General features: G+C 40.7%; 1 protein-coding gene across 2 annotated transcripts in view; it reads left to right on the forward strand.

Annotated features, from left to right (window-relative positions):
• Positions 1 to 7,223, forward strand: part of LOC147879879 (uncharacterized) — a 137,611-nt gene extending 130,388 nt beyond the window's left edge. Inside the window, exons 5-6 of one of the 2 annotated variants that reach the window (XR_015540665.1) lie at positions 6,534 to 7,053; positions 7,117 to 7,223. Coding sequence is in view for 1 of the 2 variants with exons in the window: in XM_087371848.1 (XP_087227974.1) it covers positions 6,534 to 6,736 (203 nt within the window). In the remaining variant the exon portion in view is untranslated. Of the gene's footprint in view, positions 1 to 6,533 lie in introns of both variants that reach the window. The other variant, XM_087371848.1, reaches the window with a different exon arrangement.
• Positions 7,224 to 24,852: the final 17,629 nt, after the last annotated feature.

Consider the following 24,852-nt stretch of genomic DNA (forward strand, 5'->3'; position numbering starts at 1 on the left):
AGGGGGGAGGAGGGGGGGGGGCGGGGTGAAGGATGAGGGGAAGGCTGGCTGACCTTCTCCTTCCCTTTCTCCTTCCCCTTACCGGGCTGCTACTGACGGGTGACCACAGGGGTCTCTTGCTGGAGAGGGGGGGGCTTTTTTGTTACTGTTTTGTTTCCTTTCCGTTTCCTTTTGACCTCAGTCCAGCCTTCCCCTTCGGGAGGGGGTGTCGATGCCTAGCGGGGGGGATCCTGAGTTGCCTGGATGGGGGCCATCTGAGGTTCTGTCCTCGTGAAGCGAGGGCAAGAGCGCGCCTGGTGCCCGAAGCCGTGGCATCTCAGACACTGATCTGGGCGTGGCAAATCAGAAATTCAACATTGATGATGAGTTTAAAGCGACATTCTTGCTTTGCACTCTTCTTGAGAGTTGGGATATTTTTAGAACAGCTTTGAGCAATTCAAATCCTACTCTTATTTATGCAGATGTTGAGAGTCAGCTTCTCATGGAGGAGATGAACAAGAAGAACAATTCTTCAAGTAAGTCTTCCACTGCTCTTAACACAACAGGAAGACCTCAGAATAGAGGCAATGATAGCCAAAGGAACAGATCCCGCAGTAAGTCACGTCCTAAGAAGGATATTGAATGTTTTCACTGTGGGAAAAAGGGGCACATGAAGAAAGATTGCTTTAAGCTCAGAAAAAGAGCAACAACAACAATCAGGATGCCAAATATGATAAAGGCAAGCAACAAGTAGAGAGTAGTAATAGTGGTGTGAAGATTGAAGAGGTAAATGCAGTCACTCATGAGAGTGAGGATGACATTTTGTTTGTTTCATCACTTGATGCACATGCTTTGGTCACAGAAGAAGACGGTGACATGACCACTTGGATCATTGATTCAGGTGCTTCCTTTCATGTGACACCACACAGGGAGTGGTTTTGCTCATATAATGGTGGTTTACAGGGTGCTGTGCATCTTGGAAACAATTATGCATGCTCTATTGCAGGGATTGGAGATGTGAAGCTTGCATTTTCTGATGGCACGCATTTTATACTTCATCATGTAAAGCATGTGCCAAAGCTGAAAAAGAACTTGGTTAGTACTGGTCAACTGGATGATCAAGGCTACTACACTGTGTTTGGTAATAGTAGGTGGAAGATAACCAAGGGAGCCAGAGTCATTGCAAAGGGGTACAAGTGTGATACTTTGTATACTTTGCATGTTGTTGCCGTAACTGAGGTGCCAAAGGTTTCATTGTGGCATGGCCGGTTAGGAAACATGAGTGTTAAAGGAATGCAAGTACTATCTAAATTGGGTTATTTACCGTCTCTGAAATTTTCAGAATTTAAGCAGTGTGAGCATTGCATTTTTGGTAAGCATTCACAGTCACCACATAAAGTGACATTGCAACAAAGATTGACACCCTTGGATTTGGTACATTGTGATGTATGTCAAATGCCTCAGTTGTCTATGGGTGGTCATGAATACTTTGTTACATTTATAGATCATGCCACAAGGAAAGTGTGGGTCTATTTCATCAAGAGGAAGGATGAAGTTTTTGGTGCATTTCAAAAGTTCGTTGCCTTGGTTGAAAATCAGACAGGTAAGAAGTTGAAATGCTTACGCTCTGATAATGGAGGAGAATATGTCTCCAAAATATTTCAGGAATTTTGTGACATGAAAGGGATAAAGAGGGAACTCACAAGCCCTCATAATCCTCCACAGAATGGAGTTGCAGAGCGAACAAATTGGACTATTCAAGATAGAGTCCGTAGTATGCTGTCTCTTGCTGCCTTACCCCATGGTTTTTGGGCAGAGTCTGTTCAAACAGCCATTCATGTCATCAACAGGTCACCGAATAATCGGTTGGATGGTAAAGTACCTAATGAACAATGGTATGGCAAGCCACCTTCATATAAACACTTGAGAGTGTTTGGCTGTGATGCGTATGTGCACGTACGAAAAGAGCAGCGCAACAAACTCCAACCAAAGTCAAATAGATGCATCTTTATTGGATATGGTGACAGTGGTGAAATGGGGTATAGATTGTGGGATCCCGTTGGAAGGAAGATTATACGCAGCAATGATGTGATTTTTTATGAGGAAAGCATGCACAGGCAGCCCACTCAAAAATCAGAAAATAGGAAGGTTGTCTTTGAAGAAATCATTGTGAATAGACAGCAAAATATGCCCAATAATATGCAGCAAGGTGCTGCTGCAAATGTCCCTAATGCGCAGGGAATAGAGGCAGAGAATCAGCCCAATCAAATTGCCTTTGATATGCCACAGATAGAGCCACATTTGGGTGATGTAGGACAGCCAGAGGAGGTGGTACAGCCACATAATATGGCTGATATGCAGGCTGAACAGCCAGCCAATCAAGATAATTGGGTAAGAAGATCCACCAGAGTCTCCAAACCTCCTGATAGGTTTGTTCCAGGACAGAACTACGTGGCTGATTTTGTCATGTTGACAGATTGTGGTGAGCCTTCATGCTATTAGGAAGCAATGAGAAGGCATGATAAGAGAAAGTGGGAGAAGGCCATGCATTCAGAAATGGATTCTCTTATAAAAAATAAAACATGGGATTTGGTGAAACTACCAACTGGAAAGAATGCCTTACCATGCAAATGGGTTTATAAGATCAAGATCACTAATGCTGAGAACAAATACAAGGCAAGATTGGTTGCCAAGGGGTTCAAGCAACAGAAGGGCAGGGAATAGAGGCAGAGAATCAGCCCTATCAAATTGCCTTTGATATGCCACAGATAGAGCCACATTTGGGTGATGTAGGACAGCCAGAGGAGGTGGTACAGCCACATAATATGGCTGATATGCAGGCTGAACAGCCAGCCAATCAAGATAATTGGGTAAGAAGATCCACCAGAGTCTCCAAACCTCCTGATAGGTTTGTTCCAGGACAGAACTACGTGGCTGATTTTGTCATGTTGACAGATTGTGGTGAGCCTTCATGCTATTAGGAAGCAATGAGAAGGCATGATAAGAGAAAGTGGGAGAAGGCCATGCATTCAGAAATGGATTCTCTTATAAAAAATAAAACATGGGATTTGGTGAAACTACCAACTGGAGAGAATGCCTTACCATGCAAATGGGTTTATAAGATCAAGATCACTAATGCTGAGAACAAATACAAGGCAAGATTGGTTGCCAAGGGGTTCAAGCAACAGAAGGGCATTGACTTTGATGAAAATTTTTCTCCTGTGGTGAAAATGACAACATTGAGGGCTGTTTTGGCATTGGTTGCACATGAGGATATGGACTTGTGTCAGATGGATGTCAAGACTGCATTTCTCCATGGTGATCTTCATGAGGAGATTTATATGGTACAGCCAGAAGGGTTTGTCAGTGAAGGCAAATAAAAGTTGGTATGCAAGCTGAAAAAGAGCTTATATGGGTTGAAGCAGGCTTCAAGGGAGTGGTACTTCAAATTCCATACTTTCATGCAATCTCAAGGGTTTAGGAGAAGTGATGTTGATCACTGTCTCTATACCAAGAAAGCAAAGGATGGTAGTCTTATTTTGCTCATCATTTATGTTGATGACATGCTTATTGCATGCAAATCTCGGTATGAGATCGATGCATTGAAGATGGGATTGCATAAGACATTTGATATGAAGGATCTTGGTGATGCAAATCACATTTTAGGGATGTGCATGATATGGGACAGAAATCAGAAATTGCTCTATTTGTCTCAGAAGGAATACCTTGGCAAGGTTTTGCAGCGTTTCAATATGGAGGGAGGAAAGATTCTTGGTACTCCATTGCCTCCATATGTGAAACTCAGTCAGAAAGACAGCCCACAGTCAAATGATGAGAGGGCTGAAATGGCCAAGATTCCTTATGCATCCGCGGTTGGTAGTCTCATGTATGCAATGGTGGCTACTACACGTCCAGATATTGCCTTTGCAGTGGGAGTTGTCAGTAGATACATGGCAACACCTGGCAAGAAGCATTGGGAAGCCGTAAAAGGTATCATGAGATATCTTAAGGGCACAATGCATGTGTGCATTTGCTTTGGGAAGAAAGACTTGGTTCTTCATGGGTTCACAGACTCAGATTTTGCAGGATGTGTAGACCAAAGAAAGTCTACTACAGGATATGTTTTCACCTTAGGTGGTGGTGCTATTTCATGGATCTCTCGGTTGCAGAAATGCATTGCTTTATCTACCACAGAGGCAGAATATGTTGCAGCCATAGAGGCGTGCAAAGAAGCCATATGGTTATCTCGTCTAGTGGGAGATATTGGTTTATCAGGAGAGGTTCCTATTTTGCATTGTGATAGTCAGAGTGCTATTCAGCTAGCACGTAATCTTGTGTTTCATGCCAAAACGAAACACATAGAGGTGAAATATCATTTTATCAAAGAGGTGCTTGAGGATAAGCGCATTCAGCTTGTCAAAGTGCACACTGATGACAATCTTGCAGATCTTTTAACCAAGAGCTTAACCCGCAACGCTTTGCACATTGCAGAGTACAGATGGGTGTTGGCTGAGTTTCTCATGATTGAGATTCTCTTGTATTTTGTGTATATGTTTTCTATGTACACTCCTTCCTCTTTTTGGGCACATTGCCTTTTAGTGAGAGATTGTTGGGGATAAAGGCATAATGTGCTATCCCTTGTATAAGTGGTACTTATAATGCCACGTCATCACCTTATCTATTCTTTGTATAAAAGGCAATAAGGGAAGTCACATCGTAGACTTTTGCTTCCCACAAAATGTGTGTTCTCTCTTTTGCTCTCTCACCTTTCTCCATCTCCCTCTTGCTTCCGCTCCTTGCTCCCATCATGTCGGTCCAAGAACAAAAGCCAGTCTCGAGCCGATGACACAAAATCAGATTCATCTTCAGACCAGTCTAGTTTTCTAGAGGTAGCGATTTCTCAAGGACTCCAAATAGCACCCATTTTCTACATGAACTCCTACGTGTCACAGCCAGTGAGGGCGTGTGGGTGGGAGAGCGGACTGATTGCAGCTCCTATCGTTTGAAAGTCTGGCAACAATCCAAACGGTGGAGCTATGGACCAGATATGCTCAAAGTTCATTGCTTGACGTCATAGAGACTATGGACAGTGTTTGCCGGAATTCATTGTTCGAGGTTCTTGGACATGATGGGTTCAGCAGAGGATATTGGGTGCGGTTTGTTCCATGGATCATCATTCTCCATTTAGAACTCAAACTGCAGACTAGTATGGGAAATCAAAGCCAAGGAAATCTCATTTTTCTTGGAGGATCTTGCCAATATCAGTTGCCATCGGAGATGTGAATCCAGTATTCACATGGTGTTGTAGGGTCCATGGTTGCATCTCCATTGGCTTGCTTCTTCCGATCATTTGACACCATGAGCTGCAGAGATGGTGTTAGAGTTTATGCCATCTCATGTGTAATGAGAGAGGGCTTCTTTGTGGGTGTGCCAGCCCAAAGAGAGTATAGGTACCAGGGCATGTTTGCGAGGGTCAAGCCTGAACCACAGGCTGTTTGGCGGCCTGTTTGAGGCTGGCTGGTGTAAGCGAGTCAGGCCCATGGTTAGGGCAGGGTTGGGGTCCATTTTGGGCACCCAACCAGGTTGGGTCACTCGACCTGCCCTGGTCGGGACAACCCGACCCTGTCTGGGTCAGATCAGTCCGACCTGCTGGTCGGCCACTAAGCAGGCCGCCCAGGCTGGGAAGGGACCTATTTATAGGCCCTCCTTTTCACCCTTCTACTTGCCACTTGGCCTCACCTGTCTCCCTCTGGCTGAGGTTGCTTTCCAGATTATATGCAGTTGCCAATGCCTAATTCGGGGTGTGTGTGTGTGTGTGTGTGTCTCTCTCTCTCTCTCTCTCTCTCTCTCTCTCTTGTATGCTTCCACACGTGCACAGTTGAGGATGTTGGCTCATACATTTTCTTGGATAGAATCTAGTGGGACATGGAACCCCCACACCAGGATGGCATGGCCCACGGTCTAAACACATTGTACGCAGCGGTGCCCTTGTTGAGGACCATGGGGAGGAGCCTGCAAGGGACACAGCATCCTCATGGATAGATAAATTGTATTTTCCCTCCAGAATCTTAATGGGAAGTTCCTATTAGCATCAGATGTGGCATGCAGACTTCTTGCAAAGAATGTTGAGTTCGGTTTTCGAGTAAGGCCTGACCGTGCATTTATGGATAAATGGCAATTAATTCTAGACTGTCACTGCTAGTTCAGAGCAATATGATCTCTTATTAAATACAGAGGTCAGATAATCCCCCTCTCACAGAACGCTTCTTCTTTCAAAAATTTAATGGATTCTTTCTTTCCTGCTTTCTGTATTACAGAGTGCAAGCACAGATGATGGGGTTGTAACACTTTTACTTGGTGGAACTGCAAATCTGTTTGCTTGGTTTGGCACAAACTTAGTGCTACAAGATGTGCAATTCTTATTACTAGCATTCATTGACATGTTTGAGATTCAGAAGAGGGGCAGGATTGTCCTAGAAACTGGAAACAATAACTTTCAAATGAGAACTTCCTTGTCACTTTTGAAAAATAATGCTGGCATTTGCTGTTTGTAGGTTTGTGTTTGAACCAAGTGATCAATGATGGTGGGATCTCTGTGAGGGCTTTGAACATTGAAGAAGAAATGCTGTATGGAAGTAGTGAGTTCACTTCCACTCATGGGAATATAGCTTGTCCAGCTGGCTGTGGGCGCCTGTATGCTAAAAAGACCTCTGCTTTTTATAGACACAGCAAGAAATGCTCAAGAAAGTGTATGTAGCTTCAATTTCATATCTACTTATTGAGCTCTCTGATTGAGCTCTCTGCAGCAGTCAAAGAAGCCTGCCTAAATATTGCATGGAAGTAGCGAGTTCACTTCCACTCATGAGAATATAGCTTGTCCAGCTGGCTGTGGGCGCCTGTATGCTAAAAAGACCTCTGCTTTTTATAGACACAGCAAGAAATGCTCAAGAAAGTGTATGTAGCTTTAATTTCATATCTACGTATTGAGCTCTCTGCAGCAGTCAAAGAAGCCTGCCTCCTTACATCTCAATAACGTTGGACCTTGATGTGTTTACTAGTCTGCTTTTCCACCAGGTTGGTTACAACCTACCTATAAACTTTGGGATTCAAAATGGTAGACCTTGGTGTGTTTTCTAGGTTGGTCACAAGCTGCCTATAAATTATGGCATTCACATAACTGAATTGTCATAAGTTGTCAAAATTGTAAATACTATCCATGGGAGTGTTTAGTTTTTATTTGCAAACTCTATCCATGGGAGTATAAAGATGCTAGAGCCTAGGACTCTGCAGATATGACGTATTTAAATCTCTCAGATTTTCCATGTGAAAGAACATACTTGTCATTAGCGGCCACACTTTAATTTCCAATAATGCATTTAATTAGGATCAATCATGTGAAAGGATTTGGTTTACTTAACCTCTACTAATGTTATAATGCATCAACATTACTAAGGCGAGAATATCATCCACCTATAATATAACAAACCCCAAATTTGCTGTTTTCGTTATGTAGTAAATATTAGTATATGCAAAACTTTTTCTTAAACCTCAAAAATAAATCTTTATAAATCCAAAAGGTTTTTACAAACAATGTTTCACCAAACCATGCATCAACATTACTAAGGCGAGAATATCATCCACCTATAATACAACAAACCCCAAATTTGCTGTTTTCGTTATGTAGTAAATATTAGTATATGCAAAACTTTTTCTTAAACCTCAAAAATAAATCTTTATAAATCCAAAAGGTTTTTACAAACAATGTTTCACCAAACCAAGCATCGCATAAGATATCCTAAAACAGAATGTCGTAGGTGGACAATAACTTGGGGATCTCTCTATGTTCACTAGACCAGAGGCACAGCCGATGGGGTGTGACAGTGGCACATGCCTAGGTATGATGCACCCAGCCCTATCCTACACTACCCTCATAGGGGGCGAATAGAATGGCCAGGATTTGCCTGCCATGGCCATATTCATGGGCCAGGAGGGCTGCTGTCCAGGGCGGATCAGTACGGGCCAGTACGGGCCAGGTCACTAGATGGTTCCACACCGAGAAGTTCCATTGACCATCTCCCTCCATATCAGTACTCACTGTAGACTATGAAGATGTTGTGAAGAAGGCGGATGTGAAGTTGATCAGGATGGCTCTAAAGACGCTACCAGAAGGTTCTGGTAGCGTCTTTAGAGCCATCCTGATCAACTTCACATCCGCCGCCTTCATCACAGCTTCATAGTCTACAGTTACTTGTGACATATTCAGTTTTGGCCTAGCCATCTGCAGCACATGGCTGTTTGACCGAGATTCTTTTTCTTGTGAAAAGTTGCAATCTCTTGTAATTAAAATTCTTGCTCAAACGGCTATCAAGTCAAGTAGAGAAAAATTGGAGCATGTGCAAATATATTCATATTATCACTTCTAATCAACTTTTGGCAGACAGAGAAGAGAAGTTGGTGTACTTACATACAATTACTAAGTTTTTGATAAATCTCAAGGATGAGAAGTTTGATGAGATGGTGCAAGAATGGAATGAGCAATAAGAGATATACGGGGTATCATTTTGGGATGCAAATTGGTACCATTGCCCTCATTTGATGCCTACAAGCCAAGAGGAGAACAAATGATGATGTTTCAAGTCCTTGCCTTGTTGCCGGACTATTTTGAGGAGCAGCTTGATAGAATTGAAGATATGTTATTAAGTTTTGAGTTCTCTAATGCAAATTTGACAGCTCATGAAGATCATAGAATGTAGTATTGTTGCAAAAATTTGTTTGGTCATTGCATCCAAAATTTTAGTACATATGTCTGTATATTTAGTTCATGTAGTTTGGTATGCGTGCATAATTGAGGTAGGGTTGGAATACATGAATTATTAAAAGAGCAACATTCAAAACATAGTTATAATGTACTTTCATGTAGAACCATACTCAAGCCATACGTAAAAGAAAATGTAGACTCTATATGGGCGAATAAATTTGCCTTTCAAGCCATTTCAAGTAATGTAAGTTTTTTATGTTTTCATGTTTTAAATAATTCATTCGTCTTGTAAATTCTTTTATTCTTACTTTTGTGTGTGTGTGTGTGTGTATAGTGTATAGGAGAGGAGCGGACCTGCCTTGCAGCCAGCCCAGTCCGTGTGTGAGCCCATCGTTTAAGGCTTTCTGCGACCTACCTCAATTCCTGAACCAACCCACATGCCCTTGCGTTGCTTCCGCTCTATTTTTTCTGCCAACATTCGCCCTCGAAGTCCTGCTGCAGACCCTGTCTCAGTTTCGTAAAGGGCCGTATTGTTCCGTACAGCATGTACGGATTTAATATACTTTGTACGGCCATCCCAGGCTCCTCCGCGCTTTCTTCATGATCTCTGCAGTTTTGTCATGAATTTCTCTCCTCTCTTGCTTTTCTTTACTGGGTTTTTCCCTTTCTCTTCTTCCTTCGTCCCTTTTTGACGTCTCCAACATCTCCTTGTATTTCTTGCTCCAGCTTTTTCAATCTCGTATATATCAGCCTTTTTCTCTTTGTTATACGCTTTCTTGCAGTCAATATCCTCTTTCACTTTTGCTTTCTACCCTTTACTTTCAACCTGTTCAAAGCTCTCTTCCTTTCCTACCTCTTCTTTTTCGCTTTACAGGTCCTCAATGACTACTATGAAGACATACATAAATAAAAGACAAGTAGGATTTGGGTGAGAACGACCTTGGGCATGTTTCTTTGGAGGCCCAGTTAGTTTATGATGTGATGCATGAAGGTTTTGTTGATACACGTAAGGATTGAAAGGATCATGCCTCCAGCCAGAGCATATTCCTAGATTTGGAGTATTCCACTCCTCCTCCCTCCTCTCTCTTCTTTCCCCCATGCTCTTACACCTTCTTCCTCTCCCGATGCTATGATGCATTCTTACTGGTTCACATCACCACTCCTGCATTTGGTTTTTGGAAACCCACGCAGTGGGATTTTCTTTTGGGCTGCATTGAAGGCAAAATCAAAGGTTGTCATATGGTTTCTCAGATGTTTTTAGAGTGGAAGCATATTCTTTTACACTTGGCATGGAATGGAAGAGACTCTTTCTAGGGTAACTCGTTGTGAGTTGAGAGCATCCATTAATCATGGGCTTTTTCTACTCCCTTGGCTTTAGAGGAGCCTCGATGCTCTTATTTTCTTAATATAAAAGGGATTTCCGTCGTTGCAAATGTTATCAATGATGATGGAACTCTTTTATCCTTCCCTTGGGTTGTTGCAAAATATGGTTTGGGTATGCACTATCGTCCAGTATGGCAAGTCATTACTCGAATGGTTCAACCATTTCAACGAGTACTGCTTTAGGAGCTTCAAGACAGGCTTCAGGATTGGACCCTTCTTCCTTTATACTTATCCATTCATCCTTTGAAGTTGTCTCATATAACAATCTCTTCTTTATATAAAGTTTTGTTATCACTACCTTGGGTGTCAGACAGAGCCAATCAGATTTGGGCATTACATCGTCCACTCAAATGGTGGAGAAAGAGATTGAAGCAGAATTGGCAGTCAAAGGTTCCATTACGCCAATAGGTTTATTAATGGCGTGTTCTGCTGGGGATTATATCGTTAGGATAGCCTTTATCTTGCAAAGGTATTGCTCCAGCTATCTGTCATCGATGCTTAGCTCCCAGGGAATCTATATCTCATATCTTTTGGCATTGCTATGAGACACATAATTTCTTGGGCATCCTTTGGGACAGATTGAGATTGAGATTCTCTCAGGCTGTTTTTGGCAAGCATTTCTGGTTGTTTGAGATATATCTTAAACGGCCAGACTTTGATTTGTTCTTCACCTGGGTTCGCTACTGGGCACTGTGAACTCTCTAGAAAGATAGGAATTATAGAGTCTTTGGTGATCTAGTCTTTTCTACTTTTGTTTTCTTTGTCATTCTTTGTAGCAATCGCCCTTCGATTGTTTGCAAACTCACTGCATACATCAGGATGTATATTTGTCCTACATGGACATTTTTGCTTGATGTACTATTTCAGCTTACCAATTTTTTCTGGATAGCTATCTTGTAATATAAAGCACTCAAAGATTTCACCCAAAAAAAAAGTGTGTGTGTGTGTGTGTGTGTGTGTGTGTGTGAGAGAGAGAGAGAGAGAGAGAGAGAGAGAGAGAGAAGTAGAATTTATTAACGTCCACGGGGGGCCAAAAATGACCCATGGGACCATCTCAATACAATGTAAAGAAATTCTCCTAGAAAAGTGGGGTCAGGAATCTATGAGTTTCTGACGACATGTAAAAAGACGGGTGACAAAAGATCCCAACGCTGTCGGAGAGGCAGTAGAGAGAATTGATGCCAACTGAGTGGAGTCCTCCAGTATTCGTTGGTAGTCCTCCCTCATATGTGCATATTGGGGGTACTATAAGCACCTTCTTACAGTGCACAGAGAGAGAGAGAGAGAGAGAGAGAGAGAGAGAGATTATTCCTGTTTTTTGACCGATTTTGTTTCTTGATTTGCTTGTTTATTTTTGCTTAGTCACCTTCTTCCTTTCTTCTTTCTTTCTTGTTATCTTTCTCTTTTGTTTAATTAACGTATTGGTTGGACCAAGAGTCTTCGTGGGTGTTTAGAAACCTAGTATAGTTGCTTATGCTTGGGCATTGATGACGACATAAGCATTGCTTTGCTTGCTATGTAAGTCTACCTTTTGTTTTTCAAAATTTTTTTGTTAGCTCATTTTTCTTCTCTTTCGTCTCTCTCTCTTTTATTTTCTTTAGAATTTTGGACTTTAGAATAAGAATCTGAATTCGTACGATTGGATATATTGTAGTCTATCAAATAAATAAACCTCCAAGTCGCATGTCATTCTAGAATTGATGGTTGTCGTGGTCTCATGAGCTACCAAAAAATGGTTGCACAACACAACCAATTAAGTTAGAACTCTATCTTCAATTGCTTGGTCCAACAATGGGATCATTATTTACAAAAGAATCTTTCCCATTAATGCAACTAGGAGATCAAAGAAGCTCATCAATGTTTAAATCTATAGGAACATCCATATGAAAACACGGCTTAGGAAACTCAAAATTACATATAATGGTTGGAAAGATGTCTTACAAGGAGCACCAGATAAAAGCGAGGGCTACAAGCTGTCATACAAGATCTAGTAGAGGTGTTGAGAGGTGTCATAAATGGGACATAGAGGGCCTGGTTGTATGCTTCGTGCAAGATCACCCACTTGGAATGCAATCGTCCTTGATGATAATATATTTTGTTGCATCATCGATGTTGCTGACCTTGCCAATAGTGTATCTATCTTCTAAGTGCCACTTCCAAGGCAATAACGCTACCTTGAATTGTGATGGCTTTGCCCTAACTAGAAACAAACCTGCTCAATAGTGCAATGTCAACATGTATATCTTCCCTCACCTTGTTCAGCTCGTTTGCCTATGCATGCATTTCATCCCCCAACTTTGACTTTGCATGCTTTGCTACCAACCAAGCGCACACCTTGTAGTAGAATATGAAAACTTTAGGAAGTTTACTTTGCTCCTCTCTATCCCTTCTCACTCACATTAGACTTGTGTGAGGAGAAAAGTACACGCCTATCTGCACACAAATTGCATAAACAATTGTTGGCAAAAAAACAGTGGAAGATTGTTGTGATATTGTGATCGCCCATTTGTCTTTGCAAAAATGACTTCAATATGCTTGTAGATATCCTCATTTGTGGAAAAGTCGGTCTCCCGTTTTCCATGCCTTTGATTGCAAGAGATTAAAAAAGGTTTCATGTCTACCTTATTAACCTCTTTTACTAGATCCTTCGACTTTAGACCCATTGGCTCAAGAAACTCGCATAGGAATATCACAAAGGTTTAATAGGGTTTCATAAGTTTAGTAAGTCTTGAGACTTTGGACTCTTCCTAGTGAACCTTCTCATCAGATGTGAATTCTTGCTCTTGTTTGACCTTGATCACCCTCATAGTTAGCCTATCTATCAGATACTTCTTTGATTCTTAATGCTATGGCTATTGCATCATGATAAAGTTTATTGCAACTATCTAGGAAAAGAAATATTGCTTGCATAGACTTGAATACACAAAATTATATTGCAATGTACTATATGCCATTTGAAAATATCATTTCATAAAACAAGGTTACATGTAGAAACAACATTATATTGAAAGGATGTGCACATCATTAATCACTCAAGTCATGCCACCTCCCCATGACAAATCCATTTATAGGGAGTACCCAATCCTAGCCATGCATCGCAAATCTAAACAAAGATTAACCATAATCTTAAAATAAATCCTTCATAGCATTTTAATTGCATCTTTGACGTCATACTCTATCCCCTTCAACCAAGTTGCATTGCGATTGGCAATGTTAGTAGCAACTCTTTCGCATTTGCTTGAGTTTGGTAGTATCATATGGTCATTCGTTGTGGTCAAATGTGTTGTCAATGCTTCTCTCTAATCCAATACTATGGGTGCAAACAACTCTTGGAACCTCTAATACATCCATCGTTAAAAAGGCTAAAAATTGATCCAAGTGCATATACATTTAAGGGCAACTAAATATGGAGATGGTGTGAGGGATCCAAGAGCTACTAAGCAAGCCATTTGTAAGGGTCAAAATCCTTCCTCCCTTTTCCCATATGCGCTTGGAGCTTGACATCTACCTCTTCTCTTTTCTTCGAGTCAATGTGGGGACCTTTTTTCGAACTTAAGCACATGTCCCTAGTCAATAATGCCAAATTATACAAGTCCCTTGGGGACCTAATCTAAAATCATATTGCAATTATGCAAGTCACAATGAATCCATGATCCATGCTCTACTATCTCACCCCATTAAAGTAAGGCATGATAACCAAATAGGGTTTCTTCTTGGTTCTGCCAAGGCACACACCAACATTGGTCGGATTCTTAACTGTAACATTTAGCTAGAAGCATTTTGTGTAGGGCCTTCTCATACCATTCATGGAATTATTGCCTATGAAGTACAAGGTTTTATGAAATTCCTTACACCATGTATCCTAACCTTGAATGTAGTGGTGTTATGTACGCCGTTGACAATTCTCACATATTTAGATAAATTCATTGCTAAACCTATAGAGAAGAATAAGACATCATGCACATTACAAGCTATAATAATAGGAATCAAACTGAGCCACCATATGTTTTATGTGCTTTGGAAAATGATGTGCAGCTAAATACTCATCAATTTGTATGAAAGACTTGAAGGCCTTATTTTTCATCTCACATATAAAGGGAGTTGGGGGAGATCTTCTCCTATGTCCATTTGAATGCATACCTTGGGGTTGCACCTAGGATTGATAAAACTTTTCTTCGCAACACCAATGACTTTACCCAAACCATGACGAGGAGGTAGCACTTGATTGCACAAAGACAAGGGAAGATGAGGGAGTTCAACCCAAACCATGGTCTTAGTTGACCTATGGTTGTTTGGTGAGAATTCCTCAGACCACCGTTCTAGGTAAAGAGGTTAGCTTTTGATAGTCCAAAGGCCTTATCGAAGTGTCTTAACTACCATATTTGGCCTATCAAAGAGAAAAACAAAATATCGCTTCCCCAAGAATCTAATATTGGTTACATTCATCCCTTTGTTCCAATCCATATTCCTATCATAGACATTAGGGGACGGACACTGAGAATGAAGCCTACAAGTGGATCCATTATGAGCCAATCATAGAGACCTAAAAGAGGTCAATGTTGAGAGTTGCAGTTACATGAATACATGTTTGAGAAGGCGCCATCGTGTCTGCAGATTCAATGCCCTCTGTGACATAGATTCTCATGCGTCAGCTCTTCTTTCATCATCATGGGGGGCTAGTGGTTCATTCTTTTTTGTCTTGCCTTTATCCAAGGCCTCTCTTTCAAACCTCCTGTAGATCTTGATGCAAGGGAAGTGAAAAAATCCCTCCTGAAGAAGTTTGGATTGTTTTCGAGTAGCTGGGCCTGGTGGTTGAAAGGGTGGCTTCGTTCTTTCCTCCTTGGGTTGCATGGCTGCATTTCAAGTCTCTATCTATAGAGAGACCAAAGCCCTAGCACTCGAAGTGGCCCCCTTTGTCAAAGTCAAGTATTCTTATTGGAAAGCATAGGGTCCATTGACTTTTGGTAGAAAGGCCAAAATTGTTTTGTTTGTGAGCAGTGAGCAAGAAACAACAAACTCATCCTCCTAAGAAAAAGCAGCATGGGGTAATTTGAGGCTATTGGGTAGAATTTCACCTTACCTTATCACTATTTCTTGCATACTTAGCTCTTCAATCTTGAAGGTGTTGAGAGATGTGGGTAGAGCAGGGGAGAAAATGGGCTTTCCCATCCAAGTCTCTTCCATCTCCATCTCTATCATCCATCTCTTTAGGAGCTCTTTAGATCTTATTTCTTGAACTTTATCTTGGATGGCATATCCTTGCACTATGTTCTCAATATAACTTGAACTAGGGCTACATGCTTCCTAAACTTTGATAGTTTAGTTGTTAGTATATTCATCAATAAAAGTCTGATAGTTTTAGATGATAGGAATGTTTTTGTAATATGAAGTTGATTATCACTTTTTTTTTGAAAAGTTATATGTCGGTTGTGAGGTTCTGATATGCTAACCTTGTGTCAACCCACACATGAAAGTATTTATAAGCTGTTATATACCCATATATATATATATGTGTGTGTGTGTGTGTGTGTGTGTGTGTGTGTATGTATGTATGTATATATATATATATATATGTATATATATATATATATATATGTATGTATATATATATATATATATATGTATGTATATGTATATATATATGTATGTATATGTATATATATATGTATATGTATATATATATACATATATATATGGGTCTATATCTATGTCTATGTCTATGTCTATATCTATATCTATGCCTATGTCTATGTGCATGTCCATGTCCATGTCTATATCTATGTCTATGTCTATATATTTATGCATATGGATGTGCATATGCATATATGTATATGTAGAGTATATGTATATGTAGATGTATATATATAGATGTGTGTATGTGTGTGCACACACACGCACGTGCATGCATGGATGCATGTATGTATGTATGTATGTATATGTATATGTACACATACATGTATATGCACATGTATATGTAATTCCAATTGTTTTTCTACAATGCATTCATTTCTTAATTCATAGAAGTTTTCCATTCTTACTTGTCAACTGCATCCTATAATTGCAAGATGCTCAAAATAATTCTTGTAAAGTTTACATAACCCAAAAATGGTCTCAACCCATGTATCTCCCTAGTTTTTCCCATGTACAATATCTTCTATCTTCTTTGGATCTACTCAAAGAGTCACAACACGATTAGGTGTAACCTATTGTGAAACTACTTTTAGGACATGCCACAAAATACATTGGTGGGGGGATTATAAGATCAGTGGCAAATCACACATAAAATTTGTTTTTTTTCATTTATGGGAAGGTCCTATTTTCACCACAACTAAATTTTTACCAGGTACAATCTCATTACACACTCTTTAATTGCACAATAATACTAGAATCATCATATCTATTATATGATGGCAGTGTGCCAAATGGACTTAGAGGCTATTGTTAATCTATTGCAACCACTATGTTGGTGTTTGATGCAAAACCCATGGAACTACACATGTATCTTTGAAGCCATGAATAGGACTCTGGTAGAGCACATAGGCTCAAAACTAGTCATGCCAACTAGTGAAATGGGTGGAATACACTTGGAATGGCCCAAGTCAATCCCTACATTAGCCACATCAACCAATGTAGGTGTAGCGGCTATAGTTATCTATTGCAATCACTATGTTGATTGGCAATATGAAACATGTGGCACAGAAGTTAGTGGAATAAATCAATCATCACATCACAATGTGGCTAGAATCATAGCCTAGACACCATTGTGATGGTCAAAACTAGGCATGTCAATATTTGCAATGGTTCAAAATAGCCATGTCCACCACTACAATGGTTGAAACTAGCCAGCTAAACCTTGCCATGTCAACCATTGTGGTGGCAATGGCATCTATTGCAAGCCTTATCAATTTCCAAGTGAAGGGTTGTGTGTGTGAGTCTAATTACTCCTTATTGGAGCTTGTTGGCATGACTGAAGGGATAGTTGCGAGGCTAGGACAAAAAGCCAATCAAATTAGGCATGCATACCATGCCACTTTGTGCACCACACTGCTTTGCTGCACCCAAACCACACTAAGCTAGTCTAGATAAGTCCAATGTTACTAAGAATGTTGCCAAAATACTAGCTAATAGGTGGATGATTTGATTGGAGAGAGATGTGACTAAGTATCAAGGCTCTTGGACTATAACAAGATCCAAGAACTAGTCCAAATCCTTAAGAAAATACCAAATACCTATCAAGATCCAAGGCTCATTCTCATTGTCCTAGATGCTCATTGGATTCTATTGGAGGTAAATTCACAACAAGGTTTTTCATAGGATGCCTTGTCAATGCAATACTGAAAGCAAAAAGAGATCGTTTGTTGTTGTGGACCATCCTTATCTCCCATTGTTCCATAGTTGTCCTCAGACTTCTCATAATCTCTCATGATGCCACTATAAAAGCAAGAGAGCTATTGTATTTTGAAACTTGTGTCCCATCAATGGCTTTATTATTATGTTTATTCCACCTTTGTATTTCCTCCACTTTAACCTTGTGGAACACTCTACACACTAAACTATTGTCGAAGCTCCTTTTACTGTATGCCATCTAGGGTCATTGTTTGCTTAGGTGTAGCCATTTTTGGCGAGGTTTAAGGCATTTTTTGTATGTAAGTATCTTGCTTGACCCATAACTTATGCATCGCTCAATGAACTTTGTATTCAAGTTGTAGTACACATTATAATATTAAACGTGAGTCCAAAAAAATATGGAGTAAAGATTTGGAACAAGATAGTTAAATCATTACAAGTGTTGTGTTGAATGTGAAGCATACATCCTGAATGGGATGCAAGAATTTGGATAAGCACATCATACACATGTTGGATACGACACAGGTCAGTGGTTGCCTAAACCAACCCGGTGCCAGCTTGGTGGTTGTTTGTGATTGATTTGAAATGTTTAATTTCTACATCAAGCTGGCTTGGACTTCTAAACCAGCTTTTTGGTTGGAAGATTAAGCATTCTGGCTGCTTTAGGTCAAACACCAATCAAGTGATTGTCCTAAACCAACATGATTGAACAAAAATTAATGCTAATATATTTCGCAACAGAGTATGTTTTCGTTTAATTGATGACCACTCCAGTAGTTGAAATTGTTGTGTTTCCTAGTAGTTAAATTATTTAAATCAAATTTTTTGTTAGTTTGGGTCATATAGTAGTTAAGTTCTAAACTTGATTGTCCTAAACCATCCTAGTGGTTGGAACATCAAGCAAAGTCAAACACCAGTTATGTGATGTCCTAAATGAGAGTGCTCTCAACGAAAGTAGAACAGAAGAGGGAGAGAGAGAAACAGAGAGCCACACAAGTTTTGGTGGGTGCATAACACCCTAATCATCTTTTTCATTCATTTATATATGTGTTTGAGTATTGTACATAACCGAGGTAAAGGCACAGTGACCTTTAACCCCCACAACCTCCCACTTAAAGGACAATGTGCCTTTAAGGGAGAACAACCAGTGAGCATACTATCCAATGCCCATCAATACACGACAATACTCAAACCGCTGACTAGGTAGACTCTTCGTCAGCATATCTGTAGGGTTATCATTTGTATGAACCTTGACAAGCTCTATGCGCTTGTCCTCAAGTACCTCCCTGGTGAAATGGTACCTAACCTCAATGTGTTTGGTCTTTGCATGAAAGGCTGGATTCCATGCTAGCTGAATAGTACTCATGGAATCACTATGCAATGTTGGTACACCTGTATGAATCCCCAAATCTCCCACTAGCCGATCAAGCCATATAGCCTCCTTGCAACCCTCTATGGCTGCAACATACTCAGCATCTGTGGTAGACAAAGCAACGCACTTCTGTGCGTGAGACATCCACGACACTACACCACCTGCAAAGGTGAACACATAACCAGAAGTAGATCTCCTTCTATCCACATGCCCTGCATAGTTTTAATTTGTGTACCCAAGTACATGCATGTCTCCTATACCAAAGCAGATGCACATCTCCTTGGTACCCTTCATGTACCTCATGATGCACTTAACTGCCTCCCAATGCCTCTTTCCTAGATTAGCCATATATTGGCTAACAACTCTCACTGCAAATGCAATGTCTGGTCTAGTAGCTATCATAGCATACATAAGACTCCCAACCGCTGATGCATAAGGAACCTTGGCCATCAGGCCCTCTCCTCATCTGATTTGGGACTATCTATATGACTCAGTTTCACATATGGAGACAATGGAGACATAAGGAACCTTGGCCATCAGGCCCTCTCCTCATCTGATTTGGGACTATCTATATGACTCAGTTTCACATATGGAGACAATGGAGACTCACTCACTGCCTTCCCCCCCTCCATATTGAAACGTTGCAATACTTTTGTAACATACTCCTTCTGTGAAAGCCAAAGGAGTTTCCTACTCCGATCACGCGTGATGCGCATACCAAGAATATGACCTGCAAGTCCCAAATCCTTCATATCAAAGGCCTCATGCAACTTGGCCTTTAATGCATCTAGCTCATAAGTATTCTTGCTAGCCAATAGCATATCGTCCACATATAGTGCCAGGAGTATCAAGCTATTATCCTTAGCCCTTTTAGTGTAGAGGCAGTGATCAATTTTACTCCTTCTAAAACCTTGGGACCGAATGAAAGCATCAAACTTCTGATACCATTCTCTAGGCGCTTACTTAAGACCATAGAGACTCTTCTTCAGCTTGCAAACTAAATGCTCTTTGCCCTTTTCTCCAAAGCCTTCCAGTTGCACCATGTAAATTTCCTCATGCAGATCCCCATGCAAGAAAGATGTCTTGACATCCATCTGCATAAGCTCCATATCCTCTACTGCCACTAGTCCAAGCATGCATCTAAGTGTGGTCATCTTCACAACCGGAGAGAATATCTCATCAAAGTCCACACCCTTCTCTTGCTTGAACCCTTTAGTGACTAAACGGGATGTGCCTTGTACCTAGGCACATCATCACCTGTGACCTTCATCTTGTAGACCTATTTACATGGCAATGCTTTCTTTCCATGTGGCAAAGAAACCAAGTACCAAGTCTTATTCTTCATGAGTGAACTCATCTGTGATTGCATAGCATACTCCCACTTGCATTGATCCTCATGCATCATAGCCTCTCTGTAGCAAGAAGGCCCCCTCCAATCAGTAAGCATCACATAGTCTAGCCCTGGAACAAACCTATCAGGCAGTCTAGACACTCTAGATGATCTTCTCAAGGGCATTTCAGCTTGCTATCCCAGCTACATATCAGCCACATTTGGCTCATCATTTCCACCAATAGATGATCCATCATCTACCCTTGATTGTATACCTATGGGAGTACTTGGTGGTACCATTTCTTGCACATTTGGTGCATGGATAGCTTGCTGTCTATCAACATATGCAGGTGGATTCACATCCTAGAAAGTGATTTTCCTTATTTCCACATCCCTCATGGGTGCTTTATGCATGAAGGCTACATCAAGGCTATGTACGATCTTCTTTGCTTTTGGATCCCAGAGACGATAGCCCATCTCTCCACTTTCACCATAACCCAGAAAGATGTATTTCCTAGACTTAGGATCTAGCTTCTTTTGAAGCTCTTTTGGCACATGTGCATATGCATCACACCCAAATATATACAAATGAGAGTAAGAGGGCTTCTTGCCACTCCATGCCTCTTCAAGAATACCACCATCCAAACTCTTACTAGGTGATCTATTGATCACGTGCACTGTAGTCTTCATTGCCTCAGCCCAAAAACCACCAGAAAAACTTGCATTGGAAAGCATGCATTGTAACCTTTCTTGAATGGTACGGTTCATCTTTTATGCAACTAAATTTTTCTCTGGAGTACGAGGGGATGTGAGCTCTCTCTTAATCCCACATGTATCACAGGAAATGTTGAAAGTCATGAGAGAGATACTCTCCACCATTGTCAGTCCGTAGGCATTTAAGCATTCTACCTAACCGATTCTCAACCAAGGCCAGCCATTTTTGAAATACTTGGAACACATCACTCTTTCGAGCTATAGCATAAGCCCACACTTTGCTAGTTGCATCATCAATGAATGTCACATAGTATTCAGCCCCGCCTAATGATCGTGTAGGCATGGGACCACATACATCTGAATGTACCAAATCAGGCTTTTCAAACTCTTTCTTTCCCCTTCTTTTATGGGCTGATTTGGTCTGCTTCCCATAGAGATAGTGCTCACAAAATTCAAAATCAGAGAAACTTAAATGCGGTACATAACCCAAACGGCATAAGAGTTTCATCACATTTTGGCTCATATGGCCCAACTGGCAATGCCATAAAGAAGTGCTTGGCTGCTCGGTTATTGCAACAACATGATCAAACACCCCTGATACATGCAAGGGATACAAAGTCCCACAATTGGCACCCCTGGCCAAAAGCATAGAGCCCTTTTGAATTTTCCAATTCCCAGAACCAAAGGTGGTTTGAAAACCAACATCATCTAGCTGACTGTTGAAATGAGACTCTTGGTTAGCTTAGGCACATGTCTCACATTTTTCAAAATAAATGCAGACCCATTTGCAAAAGAAAACTTTGTCACCTACTCCCACTACGTCACATGCATAGTCATTTCCAAGATGCACACAACTTGTCTTTCCACTGTCATAAGTGAAAAACCATTCCCTATGGGGAGTAACATGGAATGAAGCACCAGAATCCAAAATCCGATCCTAGGAATATGCATTATCTGAAGTGGTAAGCAACTCTACAGATAAAGTAGACATGAAGAGCATGTCATTGTCACTATCATATGTGACTGCATTGATCTCCTTGATCTTCACTTTTCCTTTGTCCTCCCTTGGACTCTCTTCCTTCTGATTTGCACCCCAATTTGCATTCTTTTTCTTATCATTTTGCTCTCTTTTAAGCTTGTAGCAATCCTTTTTCATGTTGCCCTTCTTGCCACAATAGTGACACTCAATGTTCCATGCCCTGAACTTGCTACAGGACTTCCCTCTTTCTTGAAACTTCCCCCTGGACTGTGATCTGCCCCTTTGTACATTTAAGTTTGCATCCTGCTTGTTGCCTTCCATTGACTTCCATCTAATCTCCTCGGCCAACAAGCTACCAACCACATCATCAAAGTTCAATGCTCCACTAGGTGCAGATTTACTGATAGCAGTACGGAAAGTATCCCATGATGATGGTAATGAGCATAAGAGAAATTCAGCTTTTGAGCTTGAAGCTGACTGAAAATGATATTAAATTCATTCAAGTGCAAAGCTATGGATACTCCCTCCTTCATGTGCAGCTTAAACAATCTCTTCATGAGATAGACTTTGTTTTAGGCAGTCTCTTTCTCATATGTACCACACAGCTTTTTCCATAAAGCTTCCGTAGTCTTTTTAGTGATTACTGTGAAATAAACTCTCCCCAAGATGAAGTCTAATGGTAGACTTTGCCAATGCATCCAACTCATTCCATTCATCTGTGGACATAGCTGCAGGCTTAGCTGCAATCCCTTGCAAGGGTTTTATCTACTTCTTTTGAATAAGTACGTCCCTTATCTGTTCTTTCCACAAAGAAAAGTTTGTCCCATCAAACTTTTTAATGCTGAAAACCTCATTTTTAGACATGGAAGAGGATGCCATGATGCAAATAAAGCAAAATCCCAAATGCTAGTGCCTGCAAGAGAGAATCACACCAAATACTAGGTGCACCGAAATGTGTATGCCACAATAGAGTGAAATATCACCAAAAGTCAAAGCTCAAAGCATCAAAAGATACAGCTGACTCATGTGCATGTACTATGCATCCATATGAGAAAATCTGGCCCAAAAGGAAATGCCAACTGCAATGGCAATCCAAAATGCTAATAACTGCCAAATGGCTCAAGCATAAACACCGTCCATGGGCATATGCATCAACAATATCTCATCCAAGAGAGCATAACACTATTAGTGCATCAACTGCAATGTGTCAAAGCTGTCCCTCAGCATAAAATAGCATCCATGTGCAAAGCGTCCATAAAAAATAGCATCCCACAAGGCAATTTGGGCCTATCAATGCATCCAATAAGGATTGCAATGCATCCAAATGGCCTATAAATCATCCATTGCAACCCAATACACACCACAAGTGAGCACACATGGCTCAAACTGCAGCCAGAGTGATTTGCATAACGTATGCTCAAGAAATCATGGTCCTACAGTAATGGCCCCTACTGAAAATAGAACCTGAGATGCCTCAAAACATGGGCGCCATTGCATAATCGGACTCAACAAGACAATCTACAAATATCTCTCTTCTGTTGGAACTCCAAAATCCCAACCAATGAGTGAGAAATGGGAGTCAACACTTATCCACTGCCATGTGGCATAAATTTAAGGTTTCAAAACCTTAGAATGAAAAATGCATAACAGAGAGACGAAATCAAATACACAGAGAGATCTATAATTCTGAAAATACTCCACCGAATCACGCAAGAACTAATAGGTAGGGGTTTTTAGGCGTTCGAAATGCAATGGGACAGACGGTTTTGGAAACCGTGGTCCTAATCACTAGGTCCAACATACGGACTGAAAAACATTTTTGGAAATTGAACTGTTGGTAAACTCCACCGGAGTGTGAATGATGAGCAACATAGAAGTTTTAGGACCTCTTGAGTCTACTAAAACTGACAGATCTACAAATGGTTGCTCTAAACTTGAGTTCCAACACCCAGGTAGAAAAACATTGAAACTGACACAGTAAGTTAGAAATCCAACGAAATGATCCCAAATTCAAGAATGAAGGTGTTTCCAAGCTTTTAAAGTGAAATGGACACCAAAAGCAGGCAATGGTTGCCTCTACAAGTCAATACAGAGTCTCTATCATCGAACGAAATAGGGAAAAGCTCAAAAAACGACTTTCTCTTTGAAAACACTTAACAGGCTCTCAAAACCACTTTGCAAAACCAAAGTGACTTTTCCAAAGGTTCCTTCAAGGACTCTGCGCACTCGAATGCAAGTAAAATCATCCATAAAGCTTCCCATAGAGCTTCTCCTTCTTCCCACAGAGCTGCTGAGCTTCCAAGCATTCACGCACACTCAGCTAGATCACCCAGGCTCTGATACCAGTTGAGAGTGCTCTCAACAGAAGTGGAACAGAAGAGGGGGAGAGAGAAACAGAGAGCCACACAAGTTTTGGTGGGTGCAAAACACCCTAATCTTCTTTTTCATTCATTTATATATGTGTTTGAGTATTGTACATAACCGGGGTAAAGCCACAGTGACCTTTAACCCCCACACTAAAATAGCGTGGTTGAACATAAATTAATACCTATACATTTTGCACCAATTATGTGATTGTCCTAAACTAGCTCAGTGGTTGTCGATGACTGAGTTTTGGAATGTTTAGCTTCTATATCAAGCTGGCTTAGACTTAATGTAATTGTCCTAAACTAGTCCAATGTTTGGAACATCAAGCAACCATGGCTGAACACCACTTATGTGAGTGTCATAAACTAGCGTGGTTAAATAGAAATTAACAACAATATATTTCATAGCACAACGAACAATAATATATTGTTATTGTATAGCCCAATGGTTAAAATATTGCTTGTCCTAAACTTGTCATTGAGCTGGTTTAAGTAAAAAAATAGTTACATGATTGAAATTGTGGTTGGACAAAAATAATAGACTTATTCAGGTCAAAAACCAGTTATGTGACTATCCTAAACCAACCTAGTGGTAGAAATTCTAGTACCTTTGATTAGCTTAAT

This window comes from Dipteris shenzhenensis, chromosome 33 (assembly GCF_047967505.1).
Source record: "Dipteris shenzhenensis isolate YYH24624 ecotype China chromosome 33, Dip_SZ_1.0, whole genome shotgun sequence".
NCBI lineage: Eukaryota > Viridiplantae > Streptophyta > Polypodiopsida > Gleicheniales > Dipteridaceae > Dipteris > Dipteris shenzhenensis.